General features: G+C 32.2%; 2 protein-coding genes across 2 annotated transcripts; one reads left to right on the top strand and one right to left on the bottom strand.

Annotated features, from left to right (window-relative positions):
- The first annotated feature begins 235 nt into the window (after positions 1-235).
- On the top strand, positions 236-4,742 carry LOC106772083 (MDIS1-interacting receptor like kinase 1). Its single transcript, XM_014658243.2, has 2 exons — positions 236-3,318; positions 3,548-4,742. The coding sequence occupies exons 1-2, from the start codon at positions 675-677 to the stop codon at positions 3,952-3,954; spliced, it is 3,051 nt and encodes a 1,016-aa protein (XP_014513729.1). The 5' UTR covers positions 236-674; the 3' UTR covers positions 3,955-4,742.
- Positions 4,584-8,463, bottom strand: LOC106772084 (auxin-responsive protein IAA11). The gene is made up of 5 exons (XM_014658244.2): positions 7,908-8,463; positions 6,499-6,824; positions 5,655-5,790; positions 5,011-5,072; positions 4,584-4,938 (listed from the first exon to the last, which is right to left on the bottom strand). The coding sequence occupies exons 1-5, from the start codon at positions 8,204-8,206 to the stop codon at positions 4,892-4,894; spliced, it is 870 nt and encodes a 289-aa protein (XP_014513730.1). The 5' UTR covers positions 8,207-8,463; the 3' UTR covers positions 4,584-4,891.
- Between the last annotated feature and the right edge of the window lie 11,197 nt (positions 8,464-19,660).

Genomic DNA, 19,660 nt, shown 5'->3' on the forward strand with positions numbered 1-19,660 from the left:
TAAATTCTGAATTGTTTAATGGAAAAAGTCTTTTAACAATTCTTTTTTAACCACTTTTTGACAACGCATACATGGAAGTCTATGATTGGTCCGTTTCAAATATTTTTTTAAAAATAAATTCAAACATACCAATAAAATAATGACACGTATTCCATTGTTAAAAAAGAGTTGTGAAAGTATCATTGTCCTGGTCTAATCAAGAATGTAACTGCCTTAAAAGGGATTCATAATAAAGAAATAAGAAAGAAAGGAAAGATTTTTAATGGCATGAATAGTCCTCCATCAAGTTGACAATGATCAGATGATTACACATAAAGGAAGAATTAGAAACTAACTGAGTAAGAAGGACCACATTCTCTCCCATGTTTGATGTCGGAAGAGCTTCCAATAATTCCAAAGCTTCACCGTCCTTACATGAACATTACTATCTGCCTTGTAATACCAATCCACTAACCTGAAAAGCCCTTAAAAGAGACTACAACTAATCAATGGTTTATTATAAATCATTATCGAATCAACTCCTTAACCATCCTCTTTTGTCCTTTCCACACAAACTTGAGATTTTACTCTCTGTCAGTGTTCTTTCCAACCCCCACATGATCACCCTTCTCCTCCAGTAGAGTGCAAATGCTGCACAACTGAGACACTGATCAAACAAAACAAGAACAACAAAGATGCAGCTGAAAACTCAGTTTTTCTTCTACTTCTGTTGCATGTGCTGTTTCAAATATGGCTTTGCTGCTGCAGCAAATGATGAAGCGTCTGCTTTACTTTCTATAAAAGCAGGTCTTATTGATCCACTGAATAGCCTGCTTGATTGGAAATTGTTGGTCAAAGCAAAAGGGAAGGGTGCAGCTCATTGTAACTGGACTGGTGTCCACTGCAACTCAGGTGGAGAAGTGGATAGCCTTGATCTCTCCCGCATGAATCTTAGTGGCACTGTGTCCAGTGAGATACAAAGGCTAAAGAGTCTTACTTCTCTCAACTTGTGTTGCAACGAATTTTCCTCTTCATTATCATTCATAGCCAATCTCACCACACTCAAGACTCTTGATGTGAGCCAGAATTTCTTCACTGGTGACTTTCCATTAGGCCTTGGAAAGGCATTGGGACTTACGACCTTAAATGCATCCAGCAACAATTTCTCTGGCTTTCTTCCAGAAGATCTGGGAAATGTCTCTTCCTTGGAGACTTTAGATTTCAGAGGCAGCTTCTTTGAAGGGTCAGTTCCAAAATCCTTCAGTAACTTGCACAGGCTGAAGTTCCTCGGTTTATCTGGGAATAATCTCACTGGAGAAATCCCTGGAGAGTTGGGCCAACTTTCATCACTGGAGTGCTTGATCATTGGATATAATGAATTTGAAGGTGGTATTCCAGCTGAGTTTGGAAATCTCACTATGTTAAAGTATCTTGATTTAGCAGAAGGCAATCTTGGTGGTGAAATTCCAGCCGAGTTGGGAAAGCTCAAACTGTTGAATACAGTTTTCTTGTACAAAAACAAATTAGAAGGAAGGATTCCACCGACAATTGGCACCATGACTTCATTGGTGCAGCTGGATCTCTCAGACAACATGTTATCAGGAAATATACCGGCTGAAATAAGTCAGCTGAAGAATTTACAGCTTCTGAACTTCATGCGCAACCGGCTATCTGGTCCTGTGCCTTCTGGCCTTGGAGACTTGCCTCAACTTGAGGTGCTTGAGCTCTGGAACAATTCCTTGTCAGGGTCATTGCCTAGAAATCTTGGCAAGAATTCACCGTTGACGTGGTTGGATGTATCATCTAATTTGCTCTCTGGTGAGATTCCAGAAACTCTTTGCACCAAAGGCTATCTCACCAAGCTCATACTTTTCAATAATGCCTTCATGGGTCCAATTCCGGCAAGCCTATCAACATGTCCTTCAATTGTCCGTGTTCGAATTCAGAACAATTTTCTTTCTGGGACAATTCCTGTGGGCCTTGGTAAGCTTAGGAAGCTTCAGAGGTTAGAATTAGCAAACAATAGTCTCACTGGTGGAATTCCTAATGACATTGGTTCTTCTACATCCCTTTCTTTCATTGATTTTTCCATAAACAATCTCCACTCTTCTCTTCCTTCAAACATTCTTTCTATTTCAAATCTGCAAACTTTAATTGTCTCGAACAATAACTTGAGAGGTGAAATCCCAGACGAATTCCAGGATTGTCCCTCACTAGGTGTCCTTGATCTCTCACGAAATCAACTCTCTGGAGGCATTCCAGCAAGCCTTGCATCATGCCAGAAATTGGTAAACTTGAATCTACAGAATAACCAATTAACGGGTGAAATCCCAAAAGCATTAGCAAGCATGCCAACATTAGCCATTCTTGATCTTGCCAACAACTCTCTGAGTGGTCAAATACCTGGAAACTTTGGTAGTTCTCCAGCTTTGGAAACATTCAACGTCTCGCACAACAAGTTAAATGGTCCTGTCCCAGAAAACGGAGTGCTAAGAACAATAAACCCAAATGATCTTGCGGGGAATGCTGGCTTATGTGGTGCTGTCCTCCCCCCATGTGGCCAAATCTCTGCATATCCGTTAAGGCGTGGGAGCTCAAATGCAAAGCACATTATTGTAGGATGGATCATAGGAATATCATCTATATTAGCCATTGTGGTTACGACTGTGGTAGCAAGATCTTTATACATAAGGTGGTACACTGAGGGATTGTGCTTCCAGGAAAAATTTTATAAGGGTAGGAAGGGGTGGCCATGGAGATTGATGGCCTTTCAGAGGCTTGATTTTACAAGTAGTGACATTTTATCTTGCATCAAGGATACAAATATGATTGGTATGGGAGCGACTGGGGTTGTCTACAAGGCTGAGATACCACAATCTAGTACAATCGTGGCTGTCAAGAAGTTGTGGAGATCAGGATCAGATATCGAAGTAGGAAGCGGTGATAACCTTGTTGGTGAGGTGAATCTTTTAGGGAGGTTAAGGCATAGGAACATTGTTAGACTACTGGGATTTCTTTACAATGACGCTGATGTGATGATAGTTTATGAATTTATGCACAATGGAAACCTTGGAGATGCTCTGCATGGTAAACAAGCTGGGAGATTACTTGTAGACTGGGTTTCCCGATATAACATAGCTCTAGGAATTGCAGATGGACTTGTTTATCTTCATCATGATTGTCATCCACCAGTTATCCATCGAGACATAAAGTCAAATAATATACTGCTTGATGCAAATCTTGAGGCAAGGATAGCAGATTTTGGGTTGGCAAAGATGATGCTCAGGAAGAATGAAACAGTCTCCATGATTGCTGGATCTTATGGATACATTGCCCCTGGTGAGTTACTAGTTCATGCATACTTTTTCAGGTTAATAACTATTATTTTTTTCAATTTTCAGCATGTTAAAGAGTCAGTTAGTTAAATAAATCCTAAAAAATACAGCTTTCTATCAGCAAAATAGGATAGAAGAGAAAGACAGCCAACATTCTTATTTGCGAATTAATGTTTCATACTTCTTAAATTTACAAGGTTTATATTGCTAATCATTCCCTGATTTATTGGCAGAATATGGATACTCCTTGAAAGTGGATGAAAAGATTGACATTTACAGTTATGGAGTGGTTCTGTTGGAGCTTCTGACTGGAAAGCGACCCTTAGAACCTGAGTTTGGAGAATCTATAGACATAGTAGGGTGGATTAGAAGGAAGATAGACACAAAATCTGCACATGAAGCATTAGACCCGAGTGTAGGAAACTGCAAGTATGTTCAAGAAGAGATGATTTTAGTTCTCAAGATAGCACTGCTATGCACTGCTAAGTTCCCCAAGGACAGACCATCCATGAGGGATGTTAGAATGATGCTTGGAGAGGCAAAGCCTAGGAGAAAAAGTGGCAGGAGCAGTGAAACATTTTCAGCTAACAAGGAAATGTCAGCTAATATTAGCACACCAGCAGTTAATGGCCTTCTATAGAAACCAAATTTGAAGCTTTCCATGGCCAGCTACCAGATTTTAGTTGTACTTACAGTTGTAGTTCTGTGAATTTCTTGTAATTTTGTAGTCAATTCAGTGGTGTTAAAATATCTACATCAAGATGGATTAACTTTTGCAAGGAATTTTCCATGTATTGTAGTTTTGATGATGAAGCATGTATTATAGTCAGATGAGAAACATAAAAAGCAATTGTACCTACCATCATTTGAATAGTACGCATATAATTTCCTTTTTTGTTTCATTTTGTCATGCGTATTTGGCTATGTATGCAAATAACATACTTTTTCATTGGTTAAAGTCAATGGAATTCTTATTTACGAATCATTTCTGCCATGTCTAAATCAAGATCCATCTGCATCAAAACGAGTGCCACAAATATCTAGAAATGATGACTTTAGATCAAAACTCTTGTAGTTATTCTTTGTGAACCCGAGAGATGGCTTGTGCTTCAAGTTATTGCGAGGCTTGCACTAAAAGCATTATTCTTCTCACAATTTTCAATGAGTGCCACATTATAATTATGGTACTGGTCAGTTTCTAAAACAGGTAGTCATTCAACGGAAATTTGAATTACAGTAGCAAGGAAATTAAGTACAATCAAAACTTTATAGCTGAGAAAGTTAGAAAACATTCCACATTTACAACACTAAGAAGCAGTCTGCCTTGTATGATTAGTAATGTTGCATGAAAATCTATGATGCCAGCACCCTCCAAGTGATGATGAGGCAGAGAAAAAGACACCAAATTAAACAAACAAACAAACAAACTGAATTAATTAAACAAAAGTGCAAGATTTGATCATTCTCAATATACTTGCAGTATGTATCTCTTTACTTTTCTCTTTCTTTTTTCCTCTTCTATTTTGTGTTACATTTAAAGTGACAGGTCCCCGTGTCTTTAGCCATGGAAACAGTATCTATATGGGCTTGCATTTCTGTCTGATGTTTTCTTCGAATCTTGGTGCTGCAGACAAGTATACATTAGCAAAGAAAAAATTAGCGAAAGGTTAAATGGAATAACAATGCATTTGCTTACCAAGTCCATTAGCCTCAGATGTCCTCATTATTCTTAGCCTCCTCACCGAGCTAAGGAACATCCTGATTGCAAATTGACAAAAACAATATACATAAATATCAAAGAACGGAAAACATGATCCTTTTTTTTGGGTAAGATAGAAAAATACAAGCTAACATAAAACTACAATCATGAAATACTTCCCCGTGTCAAAGAAAAAAAGCATGAACCTATCTAATATATTAAGTTAATGACTTTATTCAAGTCCTAATATGACATAATATCTAGTATAGTTATGACATACTATAGTGGTTTGGGCTATAAGAAGCTAGTCCTAACCAAGATGCCCATGAGTATTAAATGTCATTAATACTGAAGCTAATTTGGTGGCTATTTGCATGGCCTTACAGTCCGAAAGACTATGGCTAAGGGGTCCAAACCTATCTTTTATTCGACTTCCACCTTATGAGTATCTTATTCATCTAACATTAATATACATTTAATGAGCAAATCCTAATATTGTGGTTAAGGCATCTAGGTTACTCTTAATATTCTGCTAATAAGTATATGAATTTAGACAATAAAAAGGAAATATTCATACAAGAATAATCTTCAGACACTAGGTTAAATAAGATTAATAAGGAAGAACAAGAGAGGACACTTACCCCCAAGGAACATCCCCAACAAGCATCCAATCTCCTTCCTTGTCTTCGTAAGTGAGCACAAACTTGGAAGATCCATCCAACAATTTTGAATGCCTTTCTCCTCCAATAATAATTCCATGATCCTCACCATTTGCTCCTATTGAAAATGATGTCAATACCCTTAGTGGAAAGAAGTAATATAAACCACTGAAAGCTTTAAATGTTATCATCTATCTCAAACAAAATGCTTAAGAGAGTAGTAGAAAAAATGATATCCAAGAATTATTTTAATGATAAAATCTTAGCATCAAGTTGTGGTATAGTCTCATGTCACTGTTTGGGAAAAGAAAGAAATAATTGCTATATAAAAACTCCTAAAAGTATCTTGAAACCACAGTTGAGATAATCTTAAACAAGTTGTTTGGTAGTTTCTTATCTTTTTCAAGTTGTGTATTACTTTATACCTAATAATAAGATATGCCTGAAGAAAAGGACTACAAAAAATTAAATCTATTTTTAATATGAAAAAGGGGAAATGAGAAAGGAAGAATAGTATTTAAACCCCCCTTATTACAATACATTGTGCAAAATGCATCCCACGTATGCTTCTCAGTTTTCTAATTTTTCACAAAACTTCAGAATATGAAATTGAGTTATTCACAAGATATGCCTAGAACTTAGTTGGCAAAGAGGAAAAAAGATATATTTTATGCAGACACAGAAAATAAACAATACAAAGTCAACAAAATATTCAGCACGCAGATAAAATCTCACTGATCATAAAAACATGTCAGCACACCCTTAAAGCCTGAAGGAGACACATTCACTTTATTATGAATATAATGACCAACAACTAGTAACTCACCTTTGCAAGTGGTGACTGTGGTTGATTCGTTAAACATGTCCTCCAACGTTTGTGCTAAGGTTTCATAGGAACTATGAGCGCTCAAATCAACCTTCCTCCCAATAGGTATTCCATCCATATTTACCTTGACGAACAGGGAACTCCTGACCTGTCTTTTTTCTTTGGCATTAATGTTGTTACCATTGCCATTGTCAGCACTTTTCCTTACCACAGTATTGTTGCCTTTACTCTTCTCAGGCACTGAGTTGAATACTTCTGTTGATTTTGCATGGATATTGTAGCTATTCACTCTATATGTCCGAAGTGGAGGCCATCCAACTACTTGACTGTTCGGTAAATTCAATCACAACAAAAATGATACCTCCATGAGTGAAAGAACTGGAAAAATATTGGATGAGAAAGAGTAAATGCAAACCAGTTATTTTTTAGAAATAGTAAAAAGGGGACAATTTAAAAGCAAGCAAATCATTCTACCACTCATCTATGCTGTTGTTAATCAACAACTTTGTACACTTTCACACACTAAATAGGTAAACTCCAAGTCCATGAGATTCGCATCTGCTTTATTTTGATCCAACAAATAAACTATTCAATTATCAACATGATCCACAGAGCAGAGGAAACATAGCATCGTTTTTTACACGAACTGAACTAAGTATTGCAGTTGGCCTTGTTTTTTTTAGGTTGTTGGATCTATCTATAAGGAAACTCTTGAGCAAGCATTAGATTAAATTTCTTAGATTTTATAATTATTGATGGAATTGGGTTAAAGAAACAACCAGCATAGATGTCGATAACCTTTAGTTTCAGTTATTTTAAAGGAAAATCATAGCAATCTTGCTCTTCAGAGTTCACAAGAATGAAAGAGTCCAACGTTGAGAATTTATGGTATAAAATTTCCCACATCTGAGCAACCTAGTGAATCTAGATCATCATAAACATACAAATACTCACTTCTAAACACCAATACATTTATCATCACCTTACTTACTATTTATCAAACCCTCCCGCTGATTGTGGCAATACAAAACGATATCTCAAACAGAAAAATTGGTCTAAAAGGTAACCTTGTACTAAGATATTAATATTAGAAAAAGTAAAATTAATGCAATCAAAAACATCAAGCACACTTCTAATCCATTAACTCCTTAAATCGTGAAGTCTTTGAACTTTCCAAACTCAGTCCAATTCTTCAAATTCCTTCGGCTGAGTAACACCATGTGATCCATCAATTCCCAAATTAAAAGGGTTGAATTTAGACTGCAGCATAAAACCCAGCATACATAGTTCCATAACAGAGAAAAATTGAACAAGATCGAACCAAAAAATTATTGAGGTAACCTATCAAATTTCAAAAGAAGACAACAAAGATAGGTAAAGTAAATTAAGAATAAAACATATATATTTACCTGGGACGATTATTTGCAACAAGAGATTCAGCAGCTCTCTTGGTGCCAGCAGTGATGTTGGGAGAGGAAGAGGAAGAAGAGGAAGGTGATGGTGATGGTGATGGTGATGGTGAAGAAGGAAAAGCCTTGGCTGTGAAAATCCTAGCATAAGGAGAAGGAGCATGAGCGTGGACATGGTGGTAAGACTTAGAAGGGCCTGAGATGCTCAACCCAAGACCCAATTCGATCTCAGACTCTTCTGGGCAAGAAGAATCCTCCGAAGACAGCACCAAGTTGTCATCTTTGGACACAGTTGACATCGACCCAACACTAGCACAACCAGTCAGAAACAAAAAAAATCTATCTTTTTGGGAAATTGAGGAAGAACAGGCCAAGGGTGGATGAATTTGAAGGAAAATTGAGTTTTTGGAGAAGATGAAGAGTAAAATAAACGGTTAGGTGGGAATGTTGATGGAAATGAGAGAGTGTGTCGGAAAGAGAGAGAGAGAGAGAGAGAGAGAGAGAGAGAGAGAGAGAGAGAGAGAGGAAAGAGCATTAGGCAGTATGGGCCCACATGTCTGGTCTGGTTTGTGCGGTTCCTCCATCGATGTTCTGCTTTAACTTGATTGTACTTTTATTATTATTATATATATTTATATTTTCTCCATCTTCTTTCTAGATTCTCTATCAAGTTTTTTTCTTTGTCTACACTCTACAATCTGTCAAGAATCAAGCACATTTGCAGAATGGTAATTGGACACAACACATTCATCACATCTCATTTTCTCACGCTCCATTCTATCGTATCGTATCGTGACATGCACTGAAACATACACCATAGGATTCGGGAGCCACATTTTCTTGTTTGCTCAAAGTCGCCAACCACGTGCTTCATACAACTCTCTTTTTTCATTTATTAAAGTTTTGTGCTAGAAATAGTTTCCTCTTTTCTTTTTTGTAATTCATATCTAATGTTTCTGCTTGTTCAAGCAGTTTTTACTTTTAAGAATAAATTCAATTATTAAAGTTATCTTTTTAGTTTCCGTGATTCATTATAAGGAAATTCATCTAGTATTTAATATTAAATTACAAGTATTTCTATTATTTTTTTTTTCACACGTTTTAAATAGGCCATTCTACATAAAAAAATGTAATTTTTGATTGTCATGTTTTAATATTTACTGAGTATTTTTTTTTTCAATTTATTTAGTATGAAATTTGAGTATCAAATTATATATGATTACCCGATTTGGAATTAGTTTACCAGACATGTTGGGTATTTGTTTGACCAAATAAATTGAGAAAAAGTCACAAAATCAACCAATCTTATTTTATTAAAAAAAAAAAACAACAGTCTAATAAATAAGCTTGATTCAAACACGCGCATACACATGTTTACTCTCTGCGTTCCGTAGAATATATGTTTCTTGCATTCATAGAATTAAAATTTATTATAATCAAGTATTCTGATTAAATAAATTTTTATAATTATATTTTGCAGTCAATAAACACTATTGAGTTTATAAAAGATATGTTAATATTTATTGAAAATAATACATATAGTAATATGTTATTATTTATAATTGTAAAATATTCACAATAAACTTAGTTTTAAAATCACATATTTTTATGAAATGTTGAACTCAAGGAAGTTTAAAAACCTAAAAAAAAATAGTTTAAGAATAGTGGTTTTTATTAATAAAATTCAACTATTTCATTAATAAAAACTTCAACTCGATATTAAAAGAGTTTCATTTTATAAAAATCATATTTTTTGTATAAATTATTTTCTATATTTTTTTGTTTTTTTTTTCTGTTTGACTAATAAAGACTACATGGGAATTTATAGTAGAAAAGTTTTTTTTTTTACTCATAAAAATCTCAAACAAAGTAAGTTCATGTTTTTAGTTGGTTTAGTATTTTGAGACACACGTACTTCAAGAATCCATACATGTGGTTTAAAATAACTCAAAGAGCATATCTATTTGGTTATGATTGAAATGATATGTATAGATCTATGACCTAATATCTCTATACGTAGTTAGAAGATCCTGTTAGAATTAAGGTTCTAAGAGCAACTTTGAGTATAGAGTGTTGTTTTCTAGACCATGTGAAGCTAGTTTTAATTTATAATTGCACTAATAGTATATGAATTCTAATGAGTGATGATGTTTGATGAGGAAATTGGGTGTGTGAAATTTTTTGTAGATTGACATGTTATAATTAATTGAGTGTGTATGATGAATAAAAACTATTAAATGTGAAATATGGGTTGCATATTAACTTGATTTTTAGTGTGTGAAATTTGAGTGGTATCTTTTGCTTCTAATGAGTCATTTTGTACAAAATGGTATTGCTTTTAACTTAAGAAAAGGATGGGGACACTCATTGAAGCCAAGGCACCCTTTACTATGCAATTTTAGGTGTCTCAGTTATGTAACCTCTTTGGGCGAGCCAACCACTCGTTGAGCTAATGATAAAATTGATTCTAGTAAAGAAGAAAGAGAGGTTTTCTCACTATGTGAGTGTTAAATTTGGTTTTGGAAAAGATGTAGCAAGGTGTTCTCGTTGGACAAATCAACTTCTTGTTGATCGAGTCTATTTTCCTTGTTCCAAGTCAACTTGAGAAAATAAGAATTTTCATTTGGTTAGCCATTTGATCAAGCTGAGAATTAGAGAGGTGGTCCTAAACATGTGGATCTTTACTTTTCTTGTTGAGATCTTTGATTAAATGTATGTAGTTAGAGAAATGTGTTTCACCGTTTTGATGTAATTATTGAAAATATTGTATTTGAATATTATGTTAATGCAATAGAAAATAAATGGTGAATTATTAACATGTAAACTAAAATAAATGATTAATTATTTACATGTAAATTGGTAGTGTTTATTTTAAATTAAGGTGTATATGAATGGAATGTTTTGGTAGTTATTCTGAGGGAAAGAATACTACAATGACTTGGTTTTGTCTGGGGTGTATTAAGGGTGGGCATTGAAATGAGATCATCATGACTCTGCTAGTAATTAAATTCATATAGATGAAAAGAACTACTTGTGAGAGTCGATGAAGGTTCATATCAAGAGTGTTGATAGTATTCAAACTCATGAGAGATACTAAATTTATCCTGTCATGGTCTGTAGATCGGGAAGTGGCCCATACATGTTATAATTATAGCTTTTCAGAGGTAGGAGTGATTGAGTAATGACAGAAGCATGGTCTCGAGGTGATAATCAATACTCTAGTCCTTCGGAAGTTGTGTCTGTGGTTCTTGATATATGAATGGGGTATTAGAGCCTTTACGCTTGATTATTTATTATATAATTTATGAAAGATATGTAGTTATATATTGAGTTGCTATGTATATTATATTTTATTTAAAACTTATAAGTTTTAAATTATCTCTAGATTATCTTGTTTCCTATGTTTGGTTATGGTTTATCCGTTTGTGATGATCGTATGTTATATGTGCAAAGGATACTACAATTTAGAGGGATATGAATTAGGCAACTACTAATGGTTTTTAGGAAATAATTGTTGCATATGTATATAGCTTTGTATTGTATAGCTCTTTTATATGTTGAAAAACATTATATATATATATATATATATATATATATATATATATATATATATATATATATATATATATAATTTCATGTGTTTTATTGAGGAATGTAAATACACTTTATACACTTGTGTGAATCTTTATGCTTAAAACTTTTTGTAGTAACCTAATTTGGTAGAATTATCCACTAAAAATTGAGATGTTATATTAAGCATATCTAGTTAAAAAATTAAGTTAAATCATTCAGTTACATTAAAATTGTGAGAGGATGTATTAAAAGTATATATTAGTAACAACTTTTAATTTGAAAATAATCATGATATATGATGAAAACATAAGAAAGACAATGAAAATGAGATAAGATTTAGGCAATATGAACTTGGGCTTTCATGTCATAGGTTCACATGTCAATAAATTAATGTCCACTTCTTCATGCTCTAATTTATGTCTATTTACCACCCATCTTACCCTTGTTGGCAAAAAGAGTCTTGAAGCTTAAAAATTTAATGAAGCTTGAAGATTGATGAAGGTTGGAAACCAATGTGTAAATTTGACTCTGGAAAGAAGTCTTAGTGTGTATCTTGTAGTTACCAAATATCATCTAGTATTCAAAGCAATGTTCTGGTTTGAATTTTTTTCTTAGAAACAAAATATCATCTAGTATCTAGAGTAAGGTTATGGTCTAAATATCTTCTTCTATTTTTTTTGTCATATTAAAAAACAACCTAAAAATTATTGATTGATTATGTTTTGTCCTTTGTTTTGCATTTTTTTTTTGGTTCTTTGTTCTTAGAATTTTATAAGGAGTAAAACCTCTAATATTTTATCCAACTCTATTGAATTTTTAATTGTTCGTGTTCTTTCTGTTCTTCATTTAAATTGTGTATTTCTACGTTTGATTCATGGAAATTATCTATTTTTATATTTTTTTTTTTGTTAATTGCGGTCTCAATTAACTGTTTAACTTAATCTTGCATGAGTTTTGGTTTTGAGAGACAATCTATTAGTTTTCTTTGTTTGTGTGTTGAATTGAAAAATTGAAAATAAAAAGAATAGAGGATCCAAGTCCAACGAAAATAAATATATATTGAAAGTAAAGAATAAAAAAAAAAAGTAAGGATCCAAGAGAAAAAAATTTGTAGATTTCAACATAATTATTATGTTGCACTATTTCTTATGATTGTTAATCTTTTTATTTATATTCAGTCTTTTTTAGAGTCCTTTAACTATTTTTAGTAGCCCTATCACTTTATATTTTTAATGTTTTATTCTTTTAAAAAATTTTGCAGTTTCATCTAGAGTTTTGTATTTTCTTTGACCTCTTGAGTCAAGATTTAGATCTCACAATGTTTTTCATATTGATTTATCACTCTTTCTTTAAGCTATTGGAGTTCTTTGTCAAGTGCTAAAGGGAATTTGAGTGGTAAAAGACAAAATATTACATTCAAGAAAAGGCTTATAAGTGTGATACACAAGTGAACTTTGAGTGAAACCCTTAAACAAGTGGTAAGGATCTAAATATATTATGTTATTTTGTTTTCCTAGCTTTTGTAGGATTTATCAATATTGAACAATGCAACATGTTCCAACAGAGGCATCCTTTTGGAACTTGAGTTCATGACGCCTTGGTGGAAAATGTCAATGCCTTGGAGTCTATAATTTTAAAGTTGAATGGTAAGTTTTTTAATATTAAAAGGAAGCACAAACATTACATAAATGTTTTCCTAATGGTTAAATCAAGTGTTATAAAATGTTTCAAATGTGAAAGGTAGGGGCATGAAACTCATCAATGTCTTAATTAGAATGCAAGTCCCATGACTACTAATGAAGACCTTAAGAACTACATTCTATATTTGAAAGAGGAGGAAGAAAGGAGTTTGCAAAAATTAAATGTGTTGAAAAGAAGACAAGAGCGGGAACTTAAAAGAGCACAAGAGAAAGAAACATTTAAAGAAATTGAAGAAGGAGAGGAAAACAAGAGAAAGAAAACAAAAGGGGTGAATAAAGACAAAAGAGAAAGAAAAGAGAGCGAGAGAGAGAGAAAAGAAAAGAAAGAAAAAGAAGAGAAAGAAAAAAGATCAAGAGTAAAGAAAGAAAATAGAGAAAGGGAGGAGAAAGAAAAGAAAGAGAGAAAAGAGAACGAAGAAATGGAAAGAAAAAGGAAAGAACATCCTAATTTGTCATGAAAAGGAAATACTAACTTATCTCTTTTTGTTTTATTGCCTAGGGAAGATTTGTTTGTCAAGGAATCATGGCATCAACAATAGAAGGAAGACAAGATGACAAAAAAGGAAGACACAAGCTTAGAACTCAAAGAACTTGTGTTTGTTAATCTATTAGCTTGTTTTTCAATTCATTTAGATATTTAAAGTCATTTTTTTAGTATGGAAATAAGCTTAGAAATATATAAACATGAGTTAGCTTGTTTGACCAACTCTAAGAAACTTATTATTAATCAAAGTCATATTTATATTTTGATTGTTTACTTGGGAAATATTCTTTTGATTTTCTTTGTGCATTGCATCTTTAATTTAAAATTGTTTGATGATTTAATATTGGTATTTGACCTTAGAGGCAGACCTCCAAAGCTTTGACAATAAGAGATTGAGCTCTTTTAGGATACAAATATTACTTTAATAGAATTTCTACTTTTGATTATTTTATTTGTGTCTTTAATTTATGTTTGTGTTATGTTTAGGATCTTCTAGAATTCAAATCAAATTCTCTTCAAACAAGAGAGAATGGTAAGGAATTTTCAAGTGGTACGAATTTGAGGATAAATTCTCTTCAAGAAAAAAGATATGATAGAGGACTATGTCCTAAACAAATATGAGAAAAACATAAGGAAAAACAATTGTAATTCAAAGGATCTATGACAAGGTCAAAGATCAAAACACATCTTCTTGAATCTTATAATGTTCCATGAAAGAGAGAACTTAAAGAACACGAAGATCACAACCACAATTGAAGAATAATTTAAGAAATTAAATAAATTCTAATTTTATTTTAATTTTACAAAATGTTAAATTTGTTAAGAAAGCCAGTTTTTGTTCGATGGGCGAGCAGGCCTCACTACATCAAAGTTTGTGTCAATAATTTTCATTTTCTAATATTTTTATTTTTGGGCTTTATTTTAGTGTCCTATGTTTCCTTAAGCATACGTATCTATATATAAAGTTACCAAAAGCTTATGTAAATACTTTTGAGTCATATTATATGCATTTGTATTCTTTAAGGATTCTCTTAGTTTTTGGATTAGAACTCTGATTCTTATCGAAGATTAACATCTTTGTGGTGAATATTCACTTGACTTATTAATCTGCAAGATTGTGGCATCTCCATCCCTATCTTATTTTGTATTCTTCTTTTATTTGTTTTTGTCATGCCTCTTGAGGATTTAAATTCGGAAGTAATGAATAGAATCGTAGCAATTATGTGAATGAAAATACAGGAAAACTCTAAAATAAGGGGTTGAATAGTATTTCAAAACTTTTCACAAATCAAAGTCTGATAAGTTTTCAAGAGATTTATGGTCAAAAGATTTGTTCAAGCGTTGTTGTTTATAAAGAGCTTTAAGGAAAACGTTTCAAGTGGTAAAGCAATAGCACACAAATTTTATATTGGTTCACTTTACATAAGTCACTTCAGTTCTCCCTTAAGAACTCTTAAGGGGTTCCACTAACTTTTAAGAAGATTACTCAAGTTTTACCTCTCCAGGTTTACAACGAGCATTTGCTCCATTCTTGGTTCACCTAGTCAACATGATTATTTCGAGTTTAACCACTCCTAGTATCAACCCTAGACAATTGTTTAGACTGTTTAATTTAACTAAGATAAACACCAAGTGTTTTAATTTTCTTCAAAATATACAACACAATAAGTTTTATGAGCAAATACAGATTAGTACTCTCAAAGAAAGGATAAAATCAATATAATGAAATATGAGATTTTACAAAGGTTGTTTCTCTTAGAAATTTAGCTTTAGACGGTATATGGACAAAGTAACAACAAGCTTGTATAAGCTTTCAAAAGTTCTATTTTATTATCCTTCTTGTCTTCTCTTCATGTGCCCGTCTATTCATAGCTTTCATCGAGAAATGTTTGTTAGACAAAGAGGTTGACTTCATGTAGAGTTGGTAGCCTTTTTAGATGAGAAGTTAGACTCAGGTCTACTTTGTAGAGGCACAAAGTTTTGTCATAGTTTTCATCAAAACATAGCTTGTACGATGTGTCAGATTAGAAGTCTTCAAGAGAAACATTCATAGAATCTTCTTCATATTTCTCAATGCCTTTATGTTGTGTGCAATGATTCTAATAAAGTCTTTGTATTTTTATGATCTGTACAAATATCAAGAACAAGGTTTACAATAATTGAAGCACTTTATCATACATGAATTTAATATTTTGAACATTGATAAACGTTAAGTTATATTGCGTGTTCAAAACATTTTATCATTTGTTAACTCATTAATAAATGCACCGTTTAGTAGAGTTTTCAACATATAATTATTAGTTGGCTAAAACATTAGATACTTTATATTCAAAATTGTTTGCAATTTATAGCGTTTAGTGGTGATGACATACCCTGTGGCCACATATCCTCCTGATGAATCACTATTTTGTACTATTTATTTAGTTTTTCGCACCAAATTGTGTTAGTGAATTGTGTTTAATTCTCCATTATTTTCTCATTTACACTATTTGGGCTTAATTAGACTATTAATTCTTATTTTAATTAATTTGAATTATTTGGGCCTAATTATTCCAATTATTATTTGCAGAAAAATTCTATTAGCATATTTTGGGACAACAAGAGTGTGGTCACGTCCATAATTGTATCTAATTTTGTTTTAAATTTATTTATTGATGAGTGCATATTTATGCCCACATTTATGTTTTAGAATTCTAATTTTTGATGAGATTCTTATGCTTAAATGATTGATTTAAAGTGAATTTGTGAGGATTGGATTTATTGGGTTTGAGAATTAAAGATGCTTAAAATATTATTCTTAGTTGCATAAATTATTTTGGATGTTCTAATGTTTATTTGTGCAGCTGAAGCTAGAATTTTATTCATTTAAAAGCATGAAATTGAATGGTCAAAAGTAATGAGTAAAAGTGAAAATGTTTAAAGAATGTTATAGAACAAAGAGGAAACTTAAAAACAGTTATGAAGAAACAGGCTATTCCACTGCTTTTCCAAAATAGATTCATCATTGGTTACTCACAGATTATTGTTTAATTGATTATTGTTTAAGTTTCAAATTAATTGGGTGAAACTTTATAACTTTGAACCCATTTTTGGTCAACATTTAGGAAAAGTACATACTGAGAGCAGTTTCGTCTTTTGGGGTTTTTAAATACCCAAATCAGATTTAGGGATTCTCCTCTCCTTCATTTTCCTTTCTCTCCCTAGAGTTTTAGAGCATTGATGTTTTCTTCCACCCCCGCCCCCTTTGGGGGTGTAGGTTTGCTTTTGTTTTCTCTTATATTGTATTGAATCCCCTTTTTATTTACAATTTAATTTTTGTTCTTTCTTCAATATTATTTCTCCTTTTTAATTGCGTTTTGTTCATTCATATTCTCAATTCTGATTTTCCCTCATTTCGTTTCAATTGATGTTTTTTGCATTTTGTAGTTGCTATTTGAATTTTGTCCAAGTTTTCGCTTTGCTATTTCAATTCCATTTTCACATTTCAATTCTGGTTCGCATTTCAATTCTATTTCGCTGTGTTTAAATCTCGTTTTAATGGTAGCTTAAATGTTCTTGGTTGGTCATTAGTGATTTTGCATTGTTTCCATGAGATTTCTGAGTTGGAAGTGTGCTTTTGCTGCTTTGCCTTGACAATCTATTAAATATGATTATGTTCTTACAATGGGTATACACTTTGTTGTCTAATTGGTGATTGAATCTTAGCTTAGTTAATTATTCTGTATGGAACAAAAATAGATTGAATAGATGTGTTACGTTCGCTTAGTTCGCAATTATGAAAACATGACTAGTCTTCGCTTAGTTGATTAGCTTGTGTTGGATTAGGGGTTAGAGTAGTGAGTAATTGATGTTAATCTGTGATTGGAACATTGCATTTGAGTTAATGATCAACCGTTTTAATTTTGTGTTTAATTTCATGTTTTGATTAGTTCATTTTCATTCACAAAACTATTCAAAAACACCCTCCCACCAAGTGTTCAACTTAATTCCTGAACCACAGTTTCGTCCTTGAGAGACGACCTAGGAGTCATTTCCTAGTTTATACTGCACTTTAGTTGCACATTAAATTTGATTTGAGTACCTCGATCACCTCCCCTCATTGGAGAGGATTTGTTGACACTTTTCCACTCTTATAATGCCTCATTTTCAACCAATGAGTGCAAAGGTTGGAAATCATGCTTTTAGGATTTTTGGGAGACACCCTTGCCTACATAGAGAGGTGTTTCCTCTCTTGTAATCATCTTTGATGTTAAGTAAAGTTATGCTTCCAATTTTTTGTCATATTACTCATCTTAAGATCAAAACTAGAGCAACCCATAAGGTTCCTCTAGTCACATTCCTCTTTGAGTTGGCCTAACCTCTCTTAGAGCCTTCAAACACCACACTACCACCATTTTACCATTATATGATCATGATCTTCTATCCTTGATGATCCACCACATTTCCGCACCATATATCTTCAAGGGACCATCTTCATTGCATCCTTCTAGCTTTGGCCCAACCTAGCCAAGGAGGTTGCTATCAATAGGGCTTTTCTTAGATGATACATTTCGTAAGACGCTTGCTTGAATAACACTATTTGAGAGAAACATATTTTAAGCTTCAGAGCGACGCTTCTTTTCGTAAGACATTGTTTATAAAACATTGTCCGTTTAGACGATATGTGTCTGAAAGTGCTTTCATACAATTCATTCCTTATCAAATGATTCTTTATAAAAGGATGTTTCATTTTGTTAGACGTTTTTCTTTTAAAACAATATTTTATTTAATGTTGTTTGTTAAACTTCAAAACTTGAGTTTTTAGATATTTTAGTCTTTAGACAATCTTGTTTTAACATTGGAATGAACCAGTATAAAAAATTTGTATGCATTTGTTTAGGTTTTTTCAATTTATTGTTCTGAGTTTCTTTTATCAAGAAAACTAATTTGTTTGATCTTTTATAATAATCTTAGTGAGATTGCATAATAAATTGATAAATCAATGGTGTTATTATTGTGATTGGTCTTACTTTTTAACCAAATTTGAAATTTGATTGTTATTGATATTGCTATAAACCCTACAATTTATTGTGAGAATTTTAACTTATTGATTTTAGAGTTTAATAAGTTAAAATGTTTGATTCAAAAATTATATATTGTTGAATCATGTGGTCAATCTAATTTAAGAAATGGGTTTTTACATATTTTGAACTAAAGAAATGTTTTAAAAATGTTCAATTCAACCTCTCTTGGTTTAAACTTTTTATTGTGATTACATCACTCTTATTTATAAGTCAAGTTTTCTATTCTATTTAATTTTTAAAATAAATAATAAATTCAATTAATTTCTATTTTTATGAAATAATATATTTTAATACACTTTTGAAAATTATTTTGAATATAAAGTTATATTACACAAATTTCAACAAGTATAAAATAAATTATTATAATTTTAGAGTCACATATTCAACTCATAATTAAAGAGACAATTAAACTTTAAAATGGATAATTGATAGAGTGGACATTTTGACCATAAATTAGTCACAGATAATTTTGTACGCATAAATTTGTAGATAGTTATGTAAAGATAGATAGATAATTATAAATTAGTATAGTTTTTAATCACGAGGTTTCTATTTTTGAGCCTTCGAATCCACATCATGCCATGTACATACACTACTCAACTACAAACATTGTCTCTAAGGAGTTATTTTTCAAACACAAGATACTAACATACATGGATTTTTTTTATCACATCATCTTGCATAATTCAGTTACACAAATCCACGAGATAAAAGATAAAGAACTTATATAGTTTTAATCTATCTATAGAAATCCAACATTATCTTCTTAATACTAGACTATACTTTGAAATTAAAGCCGTAAAAATATTAATATTTAAATGAAAGTGATACATATGATTGATTGTATGCAAACTCACAAACCTTAAAATATAAGAACCCCTATCAACCACATGTAAATGAAATTAAACATGACAAACAAAAACTACAATGTAA

Source organism: Vigna radiata, chromosome 8, assembly GCF_000741045.1.
Source record: "Vigna radiata var. radiata cultivar VC1973A chromosome 8, Vradiata_ver6, whole genome shotgun sequence".
Classification (NCBI taxonomy): domain Eukaryota; kingdom Viridiplantae; phylum Streptophyta; class Magnoliopsida; order Fabales; family Fabaceae; genus Vigna; species Vigna radiata.

Coding starts and splice junctions, on each gene's coding strand:
- LOC106772084 (XM_014658244.2), bottom strand. CDS start 8,206: ATGTCAACTGTGTCCAAAGATGACAACTTGGTGCTGTCTTCGGAGGAT. Junction 6,825..7,907: donor GTTGCAAATAATCGTCCCAG/GTAAATATATAT, acceptor TTTACCGAACAG/TCAAGTAGTTGGATGGCCTC. Junction 4,939..5,010: donor ATCTGAGGCTAATGGACTTG/GTAAGCAAATGC, acceptor ACTTGTCTGCAG/CACCAAGATTCGAAGAAAAC.
- LOC106772083 (XM_014658243.2), top strand. CDS start 675: ATGCAGCTGAAAACTCAGTTTTTCTTCTACTTCTGTTGCATGTGCTGT. Junction 3,319..3,547: donor TTATGGATACATTGCCCCTG/GTGAGTTACTAG, acceptor ATTTATTGGCAG/AATATGGATACTCCTTGAAA.